Raw genomic sequence first — 21,962 nt, forward strand, 5'->3', positions numbered from 1 at the left:
TCTCCATATCCGTCCGTTTTTCCTTCCTTCGTGATCCAATTCCTCTTCTCTTCGGTGTATTCCACCCCAAATCATCTTCCCTCCCACTCATCTTACAACCAGGTCAATAATAGGAGACGAGTACCACAGTGAACATCACCCAGGCTCTTTGTAAACACTACTCTAGGCCCCGTTGGAAACAGCGCTGATCAGTGGGGAGCTCGCCAACCATACGTCCTTTCTCCACGGTGCCCCACAAAATACATTTACACGTGTTGGCAATATTTAGTTGACAATATATATCTGGTTGACCATTTATGAGTGATCTGGCCACGGGGCACAACATAATTCGAACAGCCCAAATGAACCAATTAAGTTTGAATCACGAGGTACCACTGTATTTATTTATCTATATACGTATATTTTATAAACATTTAAAACCCTCATAGCTGGGCACAATAACAGAAAACCTTATTCCCGACAACCAATAACCGATAATGGAAAACCTTATCGGTGATAACCGATATTCGTTAACTGGAGACACAAATATAGGCGATAACCGATAACCGATACCCGATATAAATCCACAATTCCGATACTAGCTAGCGATAAGTCCGATAGGCGAAAACGATACTATATTGATATTTCAAATAAAAAAAACATAGATGAATTCAAATTTTCATCTGTATTTTAGAAAACTTACAAAACCTGAAAACCACATGTTGACATGTACATATGGACGGTAATACTAGAAACGCCTGAACCGGTATTGTGTTATTTTGCGTATCCACCGTCAAAAGCTGGCGCTTTTGTTTACAAACACTGGTCTCTCGTGAACTGAGCATGCTCAGACCAGCAAGCATAGACCTGTACAGTCTCACAAAGCTTTTCAACCATAATTAAGAGTTGCTGGAAGGCTAAATCAGACATACAGTACCACTACCACCATCCTTGCTGTTTCTAGAACAACACTCTGTACGAGTTGTATTTATATGTACAGAGTGTCATTCTAGAAACAGTAAGGATGGTGGTACTGTATGTCTGATTCAGCCTTCCAGCAACTCTTAATGTGTTAAAAAGCTTTGTGAGACTGTCAGGGCTACACTTAATGGTCTGAACATGAGCAGTTCACGAGACCAGTGTTTGTAAACAAAAGCGCCAGCTTTTGACGATGGGACACCAAATAACGCAACACCGGGTGCCTTCAATACCATGGCATGCTTACAAACGAATATGGAATATCAAATTTGAGGCAGTGAATAATCATTTACTACCAGTGGTGCTAAGACCTCTCCACTCAAGTTGCTCCTTGAGTTGAACAATAGTGTACCTTTCCATGCTTAATTCAATATAATAACTAACAAAACAAATTCAACACCTGTGAAGTAGATGTTCCTGTAGCCTGGGGAGGTAATGAGATCTGGACAGCCTTGCCACAGAATGGGACGATCTTGACACTTCCAACTTGAAAGGTGCCAACCTTGAGAATGGAAAGTATCCTTGAATTGGGATGATCTTGAAAATCTTCAAACACGAATCTTGAAACTCTTCAACTCTAATCTTGAAACTGTAGGAATGCTCAATCCATATGGTATAACTAAAACTCCCCTAGTCAGACTGGCCTTTATTCCTCCCTGAATCAGCTGAAATGGGTATATTTGTTTCTGTAAAACATTTTTCACAATCACAATGACATACAAAATAAATAGGCACTTTGGCTCACAAATAAAGTAGCAATAATGCATGCCATAAAATGGCATCTCCTTAAACTATAAATATTCAACATCAGCAAATTTGACGGCTTGCTGTTGGGAACTTATCAAGATTATAACCCTTCCTATGCCTCAACGAGCAACCTCCTGCGAGCCAAATCCACCTCCCAGTCCTCTCCAATCTTGCAACAATAAGCACAAACAACAATAGCACGGTGTCGCTATCTCAATCTGGTGGAGGACGCCTAAAGCTGCGGAGTGCTAGACAAGTGTGTCTTGAACCTCTGCCACCCTCCAAGGCTCCTTCCTGCCCCCCTACGCAGCAATCACTACAACACACGAAATCCACTCAAAACTTACATGGCAAAAATTACAAAAGTAACATCAAACTGGCCACCATTCTACATGTAAAATTATAAATGTATCAAAATAACAAATACAAGTTACATATATATGAGTTGCAAAACTGCAGAATACACTACAATGAAATGCCAAATTTGAAATGCTCAGGCGGCGCTTACAGTAGTGACTGAGTAACTAAGTAGAGATGGTACTTTTGGCAAGTAAACAGCATTTCTTCTACCCACTTAATTATTTTCTTAACCTTTGATATTTACAACAACATAGTCTTGTTTATATCTTAGCAAAACTGAGGTAATCTTCAATAGAATATCCAAATAATTCGAAGTCTAACTTATATCGCTGATATAACAAGAGTGTTTGGTTCTTTGTCAGTTCCCTAAAGTATTCTGGAAATGCACTAGATGAAGTATAATTATTCCTCTGATTTTTCCATTCATGTACATTCTGAATTTCTTTCAGATGAGCAATTTCAGCTAGGAACTGTACATCAATGTCCATGGTCTCTAGTTTGATAACTACTTGGTAGTCAGAAGAGCATACACCACACTGTACCCAGTAAGGTGTCCAGCACACAACCTGAAAAATAAAATTCTTATTGGCATTCATCTCTAATACATGTTTGTCCATTTATTACATGAAAAATGCTTCTTTAAATTTTGGCTAGTAAAATCTTTTGCATCATGCTACCACACATCTCGTATTTGAGATTACATAATACAGGTTGAGAATCCTTTATCCGAAATTCCAAAATCAGAAAGTTTTTTTAATGCTGACATGATGCGTCACAAATGGAAAATTACACAAAGTGATGAGAAGGTTGCACCACGTACAGCTGTTGTGTGCTACAGGGTTGCCAGGTCTGTGGTTTACCTATCCAATTGGGCTGTTTTTAACGAAAGTTGGTAGGGAAAAAATGATAGTCACTGATTGTCAGTTTTTGGGCTGTTTCTACTCAGTGAGTCCGAGGACCTAGCACAGACTAGGTTTGAGCCTCCACCGAAACACGCTGATTTTTTAAGTCATCGCCGAGTGGCAGATCACCCACATGCTGTCTGGTGTGGTGGACTGATTGGTCCCTCCTGGTCCCCCCCCACCTACTGCGCATGCGCCTTCCTGTATTTACATGCGCTACTCAGCTCACTCCAAAATAGATTCACCTCCGGAAGAATCAGTTCGCTCAAGTTCACCAGTACCTTACCAGAATCAGTATAATAAGCGAAATGATTGTGTATGCACCTATTGGAGCTCTTAAACCTCGCCACATAAGCTTGTCTCTTATACATTTTATAGTTTTGTGTGTGTGTGTGTGTGTGTGAGAGAGAGATTGCTTGCTCTCCCTCTTTCTCCCTCCTCCCCTCTCTATCTCTCTCCCTCTCCCTTCATGTGTGTGTGTGTGCGCGAGAGATCTAATAGCCTCTTCCATTTAGCGTAACCCATTTCTGGGTCGTGATCTGTAGAGTCCATTGATAGATAGAGTCCCGACAGCCCAAGATTTGGACGCCATTATTGGCCCTGTTTTCGCTGCGAGAGCGTGCGCTAGCGTTTGAAAAGCGCGGCAAAAACATTGGGCCAATAATGGCGTCCAAATCTTAGGCTGTCGGGACTCTATGAGGGACTCTACAGATCACGACCCAGAAATGGGTTATGCTAAATGGAAGAGGCTATAAGTCTATACCATTTTCTTTTTCAACTTCTGGTACTTAACCTGCCCGCTTCAGCTAATGTGAAGCTATGAGTGCCTGAGAAGCAGCTAAATATGGAATGAATATTAGGGTAGCAAAATAGCATGAGATGTGCATTAGCATGTTCCTCTAATACCCATATGCAGCGGTTTTTTTTTTTTTTTTTTTTTTTCCCCCTCAAAAATCATTGTTACCAAGTATTTTGAGTTAAAAAATTAACCCATTTGTAACGACTGGCATCCAGCCCTGACAGTTCTGCAGTTAACTGAACTTAGAGTGATCTACCAATTGCTACATGTCACCAAAGCCTCCAATTTACTCAAATTTGGGGTCGCACGCATTAGACAATATTAGCCGTACTGAATCAGTGATACAAAGCACATTTGGACAGAAATTGCCGTACCTAAGCACATGGGTTAAGCATGCTATACCATGCAAAATATTTACTAATGAATGCTATCTGCATCAGGATCTTCATCTATTATAATATAGCAAGTTTATCCTTAAAGTTAAAGATTTAAGGGATTTAAATGACTAAAGCATGTACTTCCATAGCAAATAGATATAACTTACCTTCTCAATCCAATCTTTTGCGGTTGCTAATTTTTCTGTGGAGTCAATGACATAATCAACAAACTCAGGAAAGGTCGGAGTTGGCGAAGTGATGTTACTGCTTCGTGCTCTGTACTTTTTCATGATTGCTTGTTGTAGGTCAAGAAAGTATGGTTGGAATGGCCTTGGGGTTAGTGTGTTGATTTTGTCCCTATAAGCCGAGAGCAGCCTGAAATTTAATCATAATTTGTATTTTTTTGCTTAATCCTTCTTATTTGTCTTATCTTTCATTGCATATCAGGTGATATTCAAAATCAATAAATGACACTGTCATCACAGCTGAAATGCAGAACAGAAAATTATACGTGATTGGTTGTTTACAGATAATGTGCAGATTAGTTTGGACAAAAAGTTAAATACCCCAGAACTAGAATGTATTGATGGTATCAATTATTATTTCATTCATTAAAGAAAAGATATAAATAGATACACAAAAACAAAATTATACATGAGTGTAGGTTGAGTTGTGGATCTGTGCAATTTTTTTTTTTTTTAATTTGTAAAAAAAAATTGAATCAACTGGAAAACTTTTCTATGCATGACAAAATATAACCTTTTCACTACAATGAGTGTGAGGCACAACTCTGGGAACACTTCACAAGTAGGTGAAACATTGGCCTAAAGAAGAATTTTCAAATTGTACGGATCGTCGCCAGGTGTGGATGATCCGTACAGCTATAGATATCAAAAAGTAAAATCATATAATATTTAAATGAAGGCAAAGTTTCTTAACAGCATCATGGTTCATTAACTGGACCCTAAATATGGTTTTAAGATAATTTTCATTAATAATGATCATGTATAAGGTAAGATATTAAATTTCAAAGTAAAAGAAAAAATAATGAAATTTGATTTACCATTAGAAGTGCCGGGAATTTTTTTTGCATGAATAATTGCCATAACATAAAGGAGTCCTTTATCCTATATACTGTATTATGTCATTGGATTGCTCCTGTACCTTTTCAGGAAGGAAGCATAAGCATCATTTAATGTAAAAATGTAAATTTGAAGTAACTAAATAAGGAATTGATGTAATTTGCAGTGCCAAATTAAACTAAAAAAGCATTGTCCATTCTGAATGGATTAATTTCCCTGGTAATGTATGCTGTTAGTGAATTTTAAATTTTTATGAAGTGCCAAATTAAGCCTCGCTGTTGGTGCTGACATTGGAGGCAGCAAGACCCATGACTTGGCCAGGTTTTATGTCACTTATGTCCTCTATTTCTGGGAAGATGGAGTTGCCTCCCTCTTCTATTTTCATTGATTTTCTAAGGTATGAGACTTTGAAGAAACTAGGAGACTTTTCTCCAATCAGTTATTTTGGCTACATAATTTACTAGGGGGCCCTTCATATGAAATATTTTTTTTATGATTTCTAATTATTGAACTAATATTTCAAACAAAGGTCAGAGGATGTTTATGAAAAATGTACCCCATTAATTAGGTGTAGCTAACAACTGTTCTGTTCTTTTACAAAACACATGAAACACTAGTAAATCACCCTTGCTGCTTACGTAGTCCTAAATTCTTACCATCCCAACTTTCACGTATTATGGCCCCAAGTTTCGCGCTGCTTTGACATGTATGGGTCATGTCTACCTACCGTCGGCATCACGCGCGATTCATTAAGGCAGTATCACACTGGCCATTTTCCTTCATCAGTTGGGGCTGCTGGCAACCACAGTTGCTCGTACGCCTAACCGGTAGCGAGTTGTCTGTACGAATGGAAAACAGGGATAGTGTATGAGCAACTGCACGGCTGTATGTAAACAAACAGACAACGGCATTGGCTGAGAAGCAGTGGAAGATGGCCCACCATGAGATTCATAAAGTAGACTGGCAGGGCTGCTTTGCTTACTATTTAATTGAAAAGATATGTGAACACCCCGTGCTGTGAGACCACAGTTCAAAAACCTCTCTACTCCATTCTATGAAAATTGTAGAAGGACTCCATCTTCACAGCACAGTTCTCTGACAAGGTTTGGGTAGACACTCCTGTCCTCCCATCTTTGAAGCCATGATCGTGCCCACAACTGCTTCTTCCTTTCATTTAACTGCAGAAACAAGTCCATAACTTGGGTAACGGCAGCACAAGCTGCACTTTAGCAGATGGCACCATGTTGATGCAGGGCAACTGCTTTGTTTATATTGTAAATACGGGCAATCGACCCAGGCCGTGTGTGTGACGCACACTCGGAAAAGTAGGAGTTGCCAGTTGCCCCTATTGCCAACGCAGTTGGAGGAAAAAGGCCCAGTGTGACACCAGCACTTAAAGGCTAGTTTCTCAGGAATTTTCCACTGAAATTATCTCCTGACAATTTTCTGCCGTGAATTTATCCTCAAGTTTGGTCACACGAAGGACTGTTGCATTCTGAGATATATCAGCTGAAAACAAAACAAACAATGGATCCAATATTGCAGCAGTTGCTTTGTGCTGTTTGCTGAAGAAAAAGAAAAAAATGAAAAGAAAGCATTTGTTGGTTCGTGCTACGCTCGCGCTGTCACCAGAACCGTGTGAATTGTGTCTTGCCTAGTCTGTCATAGTCTACAAGTGATGGTGAGAATAATATGCCAATTATGATATCAGAAGCTGCACATTATCAGTATGTATGAGGATGTATTTCTCACAACACCAGCCTGACTGCCATCACCTGCAATGACTTCTTGGTCAAACTTTTGTATTATTCTAGACAGGCTCATATGTATGCATAGGGCATACATATAATGAAATCAGCCCTGTTATGTAAAAATGTGAAGTCTCCTAAATAAGTGTGAATAATGAACAAATGTAATGAATATATATAGGTGAAGAGTCTGTCTTGCTGACATCTGCCAAATAATAGAACTTTAATACTTGTCACCATTATTAAATAAATTTTCACCTATTATCCCTAGGAAATATTAGGCCATCATCAGCAGATTTGAGCGGTGAAACTGAATCAAGGCTTGTGAATGCCAACTCCAGCTATATGGGCACATGGCACACTTCCCAGATGTTGATCTTACTTAAGGTGTTGTTTATGTATGAAACTATCATGGGTAGAGGAGACCAAGGGGATGCTGGGGGTGCTACATAACTCAGGGTTGGGGCAAGCTGATCCCTTCCAAGAGTGACCTGGAATGGGAAGGGAATGGGATGGGCAGACGGACGGAAGGGTAACTGCATGGGGGCTTGCTTGGAGGGACTGTTGAGGATGGAAGCAGCAACATGCCCCCTGGCATATGCTCCCCGTTAGTTGGTGGTAGTTAAATATGGTATAAATATGCAAGGAAAAAATAACTGCTAAGTATTGGGTTAGGATGATACATGATACATTGAATAAGTATGGACAGGTAATGAGATTCCATAGTGTAAAGCCATGAAGAGGACAGATGAGAGATGTCAAAAGAGGAGAGAAGAGACCAGGGAGGGGTGGTAATGTCATTATAAAGCAGTATATAAATAAGGAAAATCGAAGAGATTGCATGAATGGATTTGTTATATAATAGCATATTATTATGAAATAATCACCTGCTAAATGGATGTCGCACCACGATGAAACGTAAGGACTTTGGAAATATTGTGTTCTTCTCTTTACTCTTTTTTGGAGGATGGAATATCTCTGACATTATGGTGTGAGCATCTGGAACTGCCTTCTGAAAAAGAAAATATTGGAAAATAAGTAATTCCCCTTTGATCATATGATGTTGCAGCTACAGAAAATGTACACCACCTCATTTACTTGTTTAATAATGCAAGGTGGGCATGAGCCACAAACACAAGGAACAAGAAATTGCAAGCAAAAAAGGACGAATTACCTAGTGAAAAAAAACTGGAAGTTAGAGAGAATGTGACAAGTAGCAGTTAGAATACTACTAAGACTAATGGACTAGTCATGCAGAAAGAGATTGAAGAAACTAAACCTTCCAACACCTGATGAGAGAAGACCGGTGACAATCATGATAAATAAATAACGAATGGCTAAAAATCAACAAACAAGATTACCTGATACTTAACAATCAAAAACATGAGGACTCCAGTTTTAAATTGAAAAAGCTTAACTGTAAAATAAATAAATAAATAATTAAATAAAATCTTTCCATATATGTACAGGGAACCCCTGTTGTTCGACCATATATTACTGGACATTTTGCTCTTGATATTTCAATTTTTTTTTTTTTTCAAACTCCACACAAAATATCAATTGTCAAACATAGTGCTGGACATCTGCCTATCCACCAACTAGTGGTGCTGATAATGAGTCAAGTGGAACAATCTGCCTTGCACTCTATTTTTTTTTTTTTTTTTTTTTTCCCCCTACGGTGCCAGTAGGCTTTCTTGATGGGAGTCTGATGGTCCACCCCAGCCGGTTATGGCACAGGTGAGTGTTTATAGTGATCTTGATGGATCATGCTGTTCCCCAAAGCTCGTCTTTGATCCTCTTTTTAGAAAGAGAATCTAAAGTCCAGATTGATAAGTGGTCTTCAGAACAGCATGTGCGTAGTCTTAGGTCACTCGGCAATGACTGAAAAATCCCAGCTTGAATTTGAAGAGAGGGATGAGGAGAGAATTGTCAAGAGAATGGAGAACATAAAAGAGGATAGAGAAGAGATACTGGCACTATTAAAATCACTAGATGGTAAGAAGGCAATGGGTCCTGATGAAATATCAGGTCAAGTACTAAAAGAGTACAGTAAACAGTTAACAGAACCAACTCAGGATATTATAAGTTGCTCAATTAACCCCTTCATTACCGATGGCATACTATAGTACTTCATATAAAATTTTGGCTAAGGAACCAATGAAGTACATATGTACGTCATCGCTCATTGACGATACACAGGACTTCATTTTTTTCGGTTTGTATGGTTTTTGACATAGTGACAAATTAACTAGTTGGCACCTTGTGTTTCAAGGACATTGGGGACGCTGGCCTTGGGGGGTACGATGTGAAGCCTGGGGGTGGTGGCGGGGCAATGTGTGACTGACACGTGTCGCGTCATGGCGTCTTTTTCTCCGTCCGATATGACTCTTGAAGGTGACTTACAAGGGTCAGAAGGCTTCATAATTGATTCGGATGAAGACTATTTGCCAGAGAATAACAGAGAGGTGAGTAGTGACGAGGAAAATGAGAGTGATGTGAATGGTGACGATGAAGAAACACCACACAGCCCCACACTCCACACACCCCTACACTCCTTTACACTCGTGGCTGATCCCTTTGCTGATCATCGTCCTGGCACTGTTCCTGCCCTAATTGAGGATTTTTCTGGTGTTCATCATGATGTACCAAGGGATGACATGAGTGCTTTGGACTTTTGATTTAAATAGTATACATCTCGTGAACAAAATCTATCAGAACACGTGAAAAAAATACATAACTAACTAAATATGGGTGTAAGGATAAATATAAACTAACCCCACGAAATTAGGAGAAGCGCGCGAAAAGCTCGGTGCGGGAGAGGGGGGGTGGGAAGCGTGGGGATCACGGAGTCGGTAACGAATGGATTAAGACTGTGAAAGTCCCAGCGCAATGGAAAAGGGCACATGTGGTCCCATTATATAAGAGCAGAAACAAAAAAGAGCCTCTGAACTATAGACGAATATCCCTAACAAGTGTCATGTGCAAACTGTGTGAGAGAATAATTAAAAGACAGTGGGTAAACCATCTAGAAAGAGAGATAATAAATGAAAGTCAATTTGGATTCAGACATAGTAAATCTTTGTGTCACAAATCTATTGTTTTTACTCAAGAGAAATATAGATATAATGCAGGAGAGAGACAGATGGGCGGACTGCATATTTTTGGACCTAAAAAAGGCATTTAACCCTCTCGCGCACGATGACACGTTTCGCGTCATCAAGGGTAAAAAGGTCCTGCCGCACGATGACGCAAAACGCGTCATAAAAGTTAAAAATAATGATTAAAAATTAAGTTTTCGGTGAAATTGCGTCAAATTTGGGAGTGTCATTTGTTAGGATAAGTTTCTTAATGATAACATATGACAACCTTTCTAAAGGCGGACACACACTATACGATGCGGCCTGTCCGGCAGCTGAAAAGTGGGTGGAGCTAGAGGCCTTAAGGCAGTGTGTATGGGTGTAATTTGTGCGGCGCGGCCTCATGACGCGGCCAGATGGCCTTCTGTTTATGTTTGAAATTCCATCCAGCACGGCCCGCCGCCTCACTGTGTGTGTCACCTTGTGGCGTGGCCTTGAGGCAGGAATTATCTGAATGACGACGACGACAGCCGTGGTGTACACATTCTCTGCGCTCCACGATGTCTGATGTCTGGATAAATAAAGACTTTTGGATCTGTTTTATTGATCTGTACAAGGGCCATCCATGTTTGTGGAACATAAAACATAAATTGTGTTGTCGTCGCTGCGGCGGTGGGGCTCAGAGTGATGGCTGCCGCCCGGTATTCCGTGAGGCCGCCTCATAGTGTGTGTGCTTCATCCGGCCGACAATGCTCTGCCCACTTTCGCCCGCCGGACAGGCCGCATCGTATTGTGTGTGTCCGCCTCTGATAATAACCCTGTGCACGTATTTGGCTTTTCACTGTAGCCTGGCAACATATACTCCCAGAGATCTCTCTGCCTCTGTGTTGGATAATGGAGTGTTATGACTTTATTTTTCTTCAGTGAATGATGTCTAAATCCACAGTCAAGGGGTTAAGGACCGTAGATGGGGAGGAATGATGAGGAGGGAGGAGGAGTAAATGGAGGAGGGGTCAGTCACCTCGAAAAAAATAGTTTTCTTGGTGTAACTCAGGAACTAATAGGTGTATGAGGATTTTGAGGATACCATAGGAATCCTCACTAAATTTCGCTTCGAAACATATATTCGGCTAAAAAAGTTGGCCCACAAAATTTCGAGCTATCTAGCTAGGGAAGAGTTGGTACAGAGAATTTATTGTCTACAATACTCTATGTGGAGACTTGAAATGAGTTTGTATTGTTTATTTTCCTCTATTTTTATGTGCACTTGTTCTAGTACAAATCTTTATGAAGCCATTGATACCAAATTTATTGGGGTACGATATATCTGAGGGTAAAATACGTCCGGGAATGTAGAGTATCGTGGCGGCTAAAAAAGGCCGGTCGGGCCTGAGAAATGCATGGTGAGTGGAACAGAAACTTATTGGAAACTTACGGTGTGCAAGAGGGTTAAGAACAACTTTCCACAAAGAATGATGGAGGCCTGGAATGACCTAGAAAAGAATGTGCTCCATGCAAAGATCATTCATAAATTCAAAGCCAATTTAGATTATAGAAGATACAGAGACAAGATAGTATGAGCGTAGCTTCTTTCCCACATACCACAACTAGGTTAACAGGTGACTATGTATGTATATACACACACAAAAGAGATGGTACAAAATTGAGAAAGACAAGGTCCCTGAGGGATATCAAGAAACATAGCTTTCCCCACAGATGCATTGACACCTAGAATAACCTTAAAAAGGAGATGGTTTAAGCCAAAAGTATTAATGGATTTAAAGCTTTACTTTATAAACTGAAAATTGGAGACAGAACCTACAAGTGTAGCTCATTTCCTATACTATACCACAACTAGGTAAATACAACTGTAGGTATATATACACATCTAGTACCTGAAAGAAATAGACTGAAAAATCACCTTTTTTTTTGTCCGTGGCTCACTGGCTCTTATGTGAGCTAAACGTAGGAAGTAGGCTGCCCATGTAGTCGATGCTACCTGTTGAAAATTAAGAGTTTAGAATGTTACTTTGTAAGCAATCTCTCTCTCTCTCTCTCTCTCTCTCTCTCTCTCTCTCTCTCTCTCTCTCTCTCTCTCTCTCTCTCTCTCTCTCTCTCTCTCTCTCTCTCTCAATAAATTTGGTGAATGATAATCTGATTTGGAAAAATCTGTAATACGAAATGTGTGAACCCACTTAGAATTTGAAAAGGTCAGCTGACTTTAATGACTTGGATTGCATGTCAGATATCATAATGGTGTTAGCACCACAAGCATCATTATCTTGTTGTTGTTAGTGGTTGCCCAGCTTCTGTCCAGTGATATTCCTTATTTAATGAAGTGCAATGGTAACGCGCTTACTCGCAACCAAGAGGTCTTGGGTTTGATTCCCTGGTGAAGGGGAGACAGATGGACAATCTCCTTTGATCCATGCCCTTTGTCCACCCAGCAGTGAATGGGTATGGGGTGTCAGCTAGGGGTTGTGCTCCATCCCCTGGGTGTGTGTGTGGACGTCAGGTTTCAGCCGTGCACAGGTCCATCACCTCTGAGCTACAATCTCATTCAGGGAGGGTACTGGGACTATTTGTAAGGGACATTATCTTACATCATTATGGCAATCAATGTTAACTTCCCTTTGTAAATTGATGTTGAATATAGTTGAATATAGCTCAGTCACTCTTCTACTTAATGAAGTTAAGAGAAAGTTAAAATACGAACAGGCTGATTGCATCCAACATTAACATCACTGATGTAAATTATGAACAGCACTATCAATCACCACTTTGTGGTTAGCACACACACACACACACACACACACACGCACACACAGGCTTTACATTCTAACTAGAGTAATTCATGTATGTGAATATGACTATATTTTACTATAGTGATGTAATCTATCGACTCTAATTTGAGCCCTGGGGCTTGGTCTTTGTTACACGTTAGGGATGACCTGCGCATGGCAATCTGTCACTGACTCTGTTATATGCTGGGATCACATTCTGCGATTTTGCCTCAGTGACTTACTGCGATACTGAAAATGTTGGAGTCTCAACTCGGTCGCCACCCGAGAAGCGCGATTTGTTGCAACAAGAAAGATCTGGCGATCCAGTACGACGTGTGCTCAATCTCTGCTTGCTTAGTCGTAGACCTTTGCAATCATTGCAGGCGAAGCGAGGAAAGATTGAGTGCGTATCGCAGCTTACTACAATTATCGCAAACTCATGCAGGGATTCATCGTGAGCACCTGCGACATACGCACGAGTATTGAAATGGATAAAGATTGCTGCTCGACTGCTGCTCGACTGGCTCTCGTTTCCAGTTCGACTTCGCAACGAACCCAACGATGTACTGCAACTAATCGTGACCACCTGCTGGTTGTCCCAACATGGATGTAAATGAGGGGTGGGTCCACCTGCCTGTAACTAGCCAATCTACCCTGCAGTAGCAATGCCAACACCATGAGCCTCATTGACTTCATCGACAGTGACATTGTGAAGAATCCTCAGTTAGTGGCAGCTATAGTGGCCTTTGAATGTTGCACAGCTGATACAGAAAAGGAAGAAAAGGAAGGCCCGAAGTACTTGGGTACGTGGATACCTGATATGGCGAGCCACCGAAGGCCACTATCAAAACCTGATGCGTGAGCTGGCTGACGAGGACCCTCTGCTCTGCCTCTACCAGAACTTCATCCACGTCACTGAGACCATGTTTAACGAGATAGTGGAGCGTGTTCGACCCTACATCGAAAAAAGGACAACGTTTTGAACTTTGGTCTTCTTGGTCTTTTTTGGGGGTTTGCTGTCCTGGCATGATGTAGAAGGGGTCCTGAAGGGGACAAGACGTTGTGTGGCACACTGTGGGCGGGAGCGGTGATTGGCAGAGCGAGAGGCAGTCGCCATCAGAGCACGGCAGTGTGGAAACCAAGCGAGGGAGCGTCGCTCGCCCAGCTTATTTTATAGGAGACGCCACTGCGATACTTTGTTGCCACATTTCGCGATGAAAAAGTTGCTAGATTCGCCAACAATTTGTCGCAGGCCACTGCAATCATTGCAACGATATCGTTGCCGAGTCGCAGTGTGCTGCGCTTTCACTGCGTTCACACTGCGATCACGCTGCGATGAGTCGAGTGATGTGGGAATCGCAGAGGCAGTTGCGATATGTTTTGAACATTCCATAATAAATCGCAGCGGTGGCCGCATTGCGCACCATAGGAAACCGTGTCATAGGAATAACTAAATTTATGGGGAAAATTCAATTTGGTTCTGGCCCTTGCCATTTTTTCAAACTATGTGGGTCGTCACCGAGAGGCGACCGTGGTGTAACGGGTAGCACGTCCACCTGGCAAGCGGAAGGTCTCGGGTTCGAGGTAACTCACAATTTTGTCTCTAATTATGCTCTCAAGTAGCTTACCTACAATTGAAGTTAGACTAATGGGTCGGTAGTTACCTGGTATTTTTTTGTCTCTTTTCTTAAAAATCGGTGTCACGTTAGCCTTTTTCCAATCCAAAGGGACGATGCCTTGTCGCAAGGACATATTGAATACGGTTGAGAGGGAGGAGAGTATTTCGCCCTTTGTTTCTTTAAGCATTATAGGATATACTTTATCGGGTCCGGGACTTTTATTTGTTTTAAATGAATGGAGAGCTTTAAGGACTTCATCGGTTGTTATTTCAAAATTAGGCAGAGAGAGAGAGAGAGAGAAGCCCATGAGTGGCCGCGAGAGAATTAAGTGGATTCCTACCTTGTAAACAGGACAATAAATGAGCGGAGGTGTCCTTGAAGTGTCCCATACCAGCTTCACTTTACTCGGAACAGCAAGGTGAGGATGACTCTGACATGTGGTTGCAAGGAGCGCCAGCCGCTCCTCCTGTACTGCGACCTGTTCAAGCAGCTGCCTCTCCACCTGTAACACGTGTATATTACATTAGAGGATAAAAAAAGGTGCAAATAAAATGGGTGCAGGAAGAGTACTCGTATGCTATTGAGTGGATTCCAAATATATAACACAGCTGTATTCACGAGTAGTCCAAACGAATATGAATTTGGCAGTTTGCTATATTATAATAGATTAGTGGTGATCTATTAACCACACACCATTGCCAAACATTAAGCGTATATCACAGGTTGAAAAAAAAAAGTTTGACAGTAACCCTTGACTCCGTGTGAGTCCCTGACCATGAGAAGGCTCAGAGGTCCCGTTGTTTACTAGGGATGAGAGGTACTGTTAATTTGAATACCGGTAGTACCGGTACCGAAAACTCAGGTACCGTTAGTACCGGTACTGATACCGGTACCCCAAAGTTTTTTTTTTTATCTTAATTCAACCCACATGTGGATAGCAGACCACCGAAATGGAGTCATCAAACGAGTGCCAGCTGATGAATCCGGGCGCAGGCCATTTCGTGCCAGGGCAGCCCGGGAGCAGCAATAAACCAAACACTCACCCGCACCAGACCGCCAGGGCTCTTAAATGCCTGTATACCAATCTAGATGGACTGAACAACAAAGCAGCTGAACTGAGTGAACTCATCCACAGGGAACAACCTGACTTTGTACTCCTGACAGAGACCAAGACGAATGAGGACATGTTGGACAACATCTTATATGATACCAGTCATTATGTGGTTACCAGGAAAGACAGACGGAGACAACAAGCACCAGGTGGAGGAGTCACAATTCTAACGAAAAAGACCTTGGTCGTAGATGAAAGTTCAGTCAACTTACTAAGAAGAGGCGTGGCAGAGATTTCGATCCAGAAGAACACCCTACCGACAAGAGCAGTACATAATAGCAAGAAACATCGCGACAAGAGAAGTAAGGAAAGCCAAATGCCTGTACGAAAAGAGGGTAGCAATTGACTCCCTGCAAAACCCAAAACATTTTTGGGCGTACTCACGGTCTAAACTCAGTGTGAAGGATAGGGTTACAAGACTGCTCACGTCGGAGGGAGAATTGACCAACAACGACTTTGAGACAGCTCAGGTAATGAACGAGGCTTTCAACAGTGTTTTCATCGAAGAAGATGCATCACAACCAATACCTCAACCAGCGCAACACTCACTACAAGAAATTACAACCATAAGATTCACCACAGAGAGTGTTTACCAACGACTTCAAGAGCTTGATGAGAGCAAAGCCCCAGGGCCAGACGGCATCTCCCCCTTCATCCTCAAAACCTGTGCGGGGCTGCTCAGCAAACCCCTCACCCACATCTTTCAGTTGTCGATGGACACGGGTATAGTCCTCATTGAGTGGAGATGCGCAAACATCACGCCAATCTTCAAGAGAGGTAGCAAAACACAGCCACTCAACTACAGGCCTGTCTCCCTGACCAGTGTCATCTCCAAGGTGATGGATGGTCTGGTCAGGCAAGAAATAGTGGCTCACCTGGATGGAAACCACATCATCAGTAACGCTCAACACGGCTTCAGGACCAGGCGGAGCTGCTTAACCAACCTCCTTGCATACCTGGATGACATCGTCAACGCCATCGACCGGAAGGAGTGTGTAGACGTGAACTACCTCGACTGTGAAAAAGCATTCGATCGAGTCCCCCACAAGAGACTCTTAGCCAAGGTAGAAGCCCAGGGTATTCGGGGCGACATTCATCGTTGGGTCGCCAGTTTCCTGTCGGACAGAAGTCACAGGGTAGGGATCAGAGGGAGGCATTCAGATTGGTTGCCAGTAAAGAGTGGAGTACCACAGGGGTCTGTTTTAGGACCAGTCCTATTCATTGCATACATCAACGATCTGGCAGACGGTCTGGAATCTGAAGTAAGCTTCTTCGCTGACGATGCAAAGATATACCGCTCCATCACCACCCAAGAAGACATCGAGGCAATGCAGCGAGACCTAAGTCGACTCGAAGAATGGTGCAGGAAGTGGCTGCTTTCGTTCAATGTGGGAAAGTGCAGGACCATGCACTTCGGCAGACATAATCCGGGCACCAGCTAAGTCTTGAATGACACAGTCCTCGAAACATCATCGGTGGAGAAGGATCTTGTTTCCTAATGCAGTTTCCACCAACTCTTCCAGTCTGGGGAGAGGATAAATGTCAGTGGTGAGGTGGCTGTTCACTTCTCTATAATCAAGACACATGCGTTTACTGCCATCTGGCTTGGTAACAAGGACAATAGGGCTTAGGGAGGGTGTCACTGGGGAACTTACTTTTGATAACAGCATATTTGTACATTAGAGTATTCACAAACCCTTGTGGGTTGAGAGCCCAGTCATAATGATGGCTCTCAAAATGCTGCCACCATTTTGTCGTGCCGTTCATGGGCACTCTTTTAATTAATTATGTAGGTTCATTATACATCAAAGTAGAATTAATTGATCATTTAAACCACAGAGTAAAATTACTAGTTTATTCACCCAGTCTTATAAGGCACCATTATCGCACACAGGATCATCACCTGTCCAAGTAATATAGGTAACGCGACTTTAAGAATGTTACTCGAGGTAATTATTGTTTAGAGATTCTGATGGTGAACTAAGGGTCATAGGACAGGGTCCACTGATTAGAGGTTAGCTTACGTATCTTACATCACTAATTACACTTGTAAATACTGTTGTGCTGGAAGCTTCCCCCGGCGACCATAGGCCTTTAGAAGGCTCCCGGAGAAACGAGCAAGGGGGCGGGGAGCAAGGCGAGCCGTTCGCGCCCCGCGGGGCGCGGTCAGGCGCCAGGCGGGAAGTGTTGCCAACTCGCATATATTTTTGCTACATGTTCTTGTATGATCTAAAATATACTGTAACATTCTAGACTGTACTGTTCTGGATATATATAGGAGAAGAGGGCGAGAGAGGGCCAGTCCCAGTCATAGTAAGCTAGTGGTAAGTGAAGAGTCAGAGTGAAGTGTACTACTAAGGAAGAATATTAAACTACAGAAGCTGTGCAAAGTGTTTACATATCTCCCTCCCACGGAGTCTCCTGACGGCGACACGGAACCCAAGTAACACGTCCGGCATAACAATACCATGAACACAGGTTAACATTAACACCTTAAACTAACATGCACACATGGGAATATGTAGCACCAACATCATAATTGTTTCCACCCACACGGGGAAACACAGACTCCACCATTCCACACCTTAATTAAGTCCTAACTAAAACTAGTGAGTGTTTGCGCTTATCCATTGTTACCCCTGAAAACGACACACATACCACCCTTTTGGCCTTCTCCTTCCTTCCTCTCTTCACACACCCTGCCACAGTCTTCTTGGGTGTTTTATGGGGCTAGTTAGGCTGTGGGGCCACAGCTTCTAGAGCAGTGGTTCTTAACCCCTGGGTCGCGACCCAAAGTTGGGTCCCCAAGCCATTTGAATGGGTCACCAAGGATATGTAGACTTATTATTTTCCCAATATTCCTATCTATATAAAATCTTCGACAGTTATGGGTACCCCTTTACTAACGTCGGGACTCGTGTAGTTGATAATTCGGGAGGGTTGGCAATACCGATGAGCCGGTTGGTGTATCAGTGACGCACGTGTAGCATCAAAATTCAAAACAAACGTTTTCAGTCTGCCCTTGTTGCCTGCAGAAGGAGAACGTGCTATTTTTTATCGAAAAAATAAATATTCACTTCAATACAAGAGAGAGAGAGAGATTTACATAGAAAATCAGACCACACAGACCCCATGGTCCAGACTAGGTGGTCTGTCCTTAAACCTAAGTGATTTTACATTAATCAGAAGGCTCCAAGAGAGAGAGAGAGAGAGAGAGAGAGAGAGAGAGAGAGAGAGAGAGAGAGAGAGAGAGAGAATATCCATATCACCGAGATATCTTAAGCACTCAGTCTCAGCCTGTCACTGGTGTGAGGAAGAAATGAGGGACATCATGAGCGACATTGATCAGTATCGGTACCGGTACTGTACCGTATAGCTGGTACCGTTACTACTGGTACCTGCCCACCCCTATTGTTTAATACTGCGTGACCTCACCCTTCTCGAGAGACACGCCAGTCCTCGTCGACGGACCAACTTGGTCGGCTAGATTTCGATCGCCGATAGAGTCGGTCTGTCGGCTCCCTGCTACGGGCCGCCTTGGGCAAAGGCCCGTGCTCCCTCGTGCAAGAGGGAGCAACCCCCCCCCCCACACACACACACCCTTCTCAGCCCTGCCGCTGCCGTCTAACGGGACCCACAACATCCACTCACTGATGACAACGCGTGCACTCTCTATCTCTCTGTCTCTCTCTCTCACACACACACACACACACACACACAACACGTGATCAAGCCGTGGTCAATGACACACACACACACACACACACACACGGCCGGTAGCTCAGTGGTTAGAGCGCCTGCCTCACAACCAGAATGACCGGGGTTCGATTCCCCGACCGGGTGAAGATAAGTTGGGTTTATCTTTTTTCACGTGTATATAGCCCCTGTTCACCTAGCAGTGAATAGGTACGCGACGTAAGGCGAGGAGCTGTGACCTCGTCGTCGCGGTGTGTTGTGTGTGTGTGGTCTCAGTCGTACCCAAAGATCGGTCACTGCTGAGCTCCTTCCGTAGCGGAACGGCTGGCTGTCTCCAGAGAGACTCGCAGCAGACCAAGAGGTAAATTACACACACACACACACACTGCCATACTTTCTGCATACCAACATAATAACGTCAGATCAACATACTTCCATTATATTTTTGTAACACCTCACGACAAAGTCCCTCCCGCAGGCTTAGAACTCACCTCCGGGTCCTGGTGGTGAATGGGAAATGTCTTCAGTATGGAGCCATTGGTGGGCGGCACCACCATGGGCCACAGAGGGTCGTTTGGGTTGGGCTCATGCCATTTCCTACAAATATAAATATTTGCCCTGGCAGAATTTTTGTGCTTCGCCAATTTCCGTTTATATTCTTTCATGGAACAGTTAGTTATGTCAGGAAATATCACCTCATTTTCTTTCCCTAATGATCCTGTGTTAGCCAAGGTGCCTGTTTCGGCGACAATCGGTGGTGGTGAGTCTGTGGTGCTGACAATCTCTTGAGGTAAAATAACGGACACATATGTAACCTGCACATTCTCATTAAGTGTGTTCTGGTTTTCTCTCCATATTCTAATTACATTTTCGGTGGTGGTGTTGGGCTCGTGTCGCCGTTTTCCAAAATTGGTTGACGTCAGTTCGTTAAAATATTCAACAATTTTAGGCTTTGTCACTTGGTTTACATTGATATTTGCATATATTATAAATGTAATTATTAATAAAGCGAACACTATGTTTTTAATTCGGAACATATTTGGCGGCATCACGACGTACAGTATTTCAACACTATCACCGCACTGTAATAAATATGGACTCTTCTTTGAATTCCCTTTACAAATTATCACTGTATGTAAATATTCAGCGGCAACGCCTCCAAAGGATTACTAAGGCAAATCACAGGTAGAATAGCGTAGGTATAATGTTCACTCCGCGGCGTCTTGTTGCGGTATGGGTATGGCTGTGGCTGGAACGGCGCGGGGCGGAGCCTGGAGGTTAGTAACCCCGCTTCCCCGAGTAGGATACTCGGCATTCAACCACCACCACCACCCCCAACCACCTCAGAAAAGGGGCTCTCACACATTCCCGGTCCCGGTCGCGACTGTCCCCGATGACTCCCGATAAGCCGATCGGGGCCTGACCGCCGACAAAATAGGCAATAATCCCCGGACCGGCGGCTCACCGCCGGTGAGCCGGCGGTTTACCGGCGGTAGACCGGCGACCATATACGATTTTCGATTTCTCCGACCGGCGACTGCAGCAGGTCAGTCGGCGGTAGACCGCCGGCCTACCGGCGGCAGACCGCCGGTCTACCGGCGGCAGACCGCCGGTCTACCGGCGGCAGACCTGCTGCACATCGACGAGAAAACACTTTCTTTGCATTTTCATATATTTATAATTACCTCATAAATAGCTTCATACCTAAATTCATTCGTGTGCATAAAACTCTCTCTCTCTCTCTCTCTCTCTCTCTCTCTCTCTCTCTCTCTCTCTCTCTCTCTCTCTCTCTCTCTCTCTCTCTCTCTCTCCTTTCACCCATTCCTCTTCCTCCTTTTTTTTCATCTCTTTCCACCCTCTCTCCCTTCCTTCCTCACTCTCCTCCATCCCTCCCTCTCTCTTCCTCACTCCCTCGATCTCTCTTCCTCCCACCTGTTCCTCCTTCCATTCCTTTCCCTTCTCTCTCTCTCTCTCTCTCTCTCTCTCTCTCTCTCACACACACACACACACACACACACACACACACATGCTATTACCTCTAGGAGGCTGTAATTTGGCAAGTAGCCCCTCTTGGCAATGTAGTTTGACCAGCTCGAAGGATTTTTTGATAGCTCGATTCCAAATTTGTCGTCGAGCCGTCACATAATAGCCTGTTTTTCGGCCCTTTTGCCGCGATTTGCACACGTCCTAGTTTTTTGCTTACAACTTTTTTATTTATTTTGTGCTTTCCAATTTTTTTTCCTGATTAATAATCTGTATTAATAGAGCTTTCATTTGCCACCAAGCACGCCTTCCTGGCTTTAGTAGTTTTTGCTCGAGCCTGACCAGAATTCGCGACGAAAATTCGCCGAATCTGACTCATTTCACGCGCCGCGACGAAAAACCTTCCTGACGCCACAAAAAATAATATATTTGCATAGAAATTCATATATGAACACTTCAATATGTTGACTATCTTGTATTAAAATCATTTTAAGATATCTATATAAAAAGTTACTATTTTTTTATATAATCATTTCACTATATAAATCAATCAATCAATCAATCAATATATATATATATATATATATATATATATATATATATATATATATATATATATATATATATATATATATATATATATATATATATATATATATATATATATATATATATATATATATATATATATATATATATATATATATATATATATATACTA

The 21,962-nt window shown here is 42.7% G+C and overlaps 1 protein-coding gene across 2 annotated transcripts; it reads right to left on the minus strand.

Moving 5' to 3' along the window:
- Nucleotides 1-1,588: 1,588 nt before the first annotated feature.
- On the minus strand, nt 1,589-21,166 carry LOC127009698 (carbohydrate sulfotransferase 11-like). Of its 2 annotated transcripts, none has more exons than XM_050883029.1 (6): nt 19,750-21,166; nt 14,792-14,953; nt 11,971-12,048; nt 7,860-7,981; nt 4,310-4,517; nt 1,589-2,630 (listed from the first exon to the last, which is right to left on the minus strand). In XM_050883029.1, exons 1-6 carry the CDS (start codon nt 20,305-20,307, stop codon nt 2,325-2,327), a joined length of 1,434 nt encoding a protein of 477 aa, XP_050738986.1. In that variant the 5' UTR covers nt 20,308-21,166; the 3' UTR covers nt 1,589-2,324. The 2 variants fall into 2 exon arrangements, with proteins under 2 accessions (XP_050738986.1, XP_050738985.1); XM_050883028.1 differs by having other exon boundaries at nt 7,860-7,984; nt 19,750-21,165.
- Nucleotides 21,167-21,962: the final 796 nt, after the last annotated feature.

This window comes from Eriocheir sinensis, chromosome 41 (assembly GCF_024679095.1).
Source record: "Eriocheir sinensis breed Jianghai 21 chromosome 41, ASM2467909v1, whole genome shotgun sequence".
Taxonomy (NCBI): Eukaryota; Metazoa; Arthropoda; class Malacostraca; order Decapoda; family Varunidae; genus Eriocheir; species Eriocheir sinensis.

Bases quoted from the DNA above. Each gene is read 5' to 3' on its own strand.
- LOC127009698 (XM_050883028.1), bottom strand. From the start codon at position 20,307: ATGCCGCCAAATATGTTCCGAATTAAAAACATAGTGTTCGCTTTATTA. The intron at 7,985-11,970 runs GTGATTTTTCAG...TTTCTTTTTCAG, and splicing joins AGCCACGGACAAAAAAAAAG to AAGGCAGTTCCAGATGCTCA. The intron at 2,631-4,309 runs GTAAGTTATATC...TTTATTTTTCAG, and splicing joins CAAAAGATTGGATTGAGAAG to GTTGTGTGCTGGACACCTTA.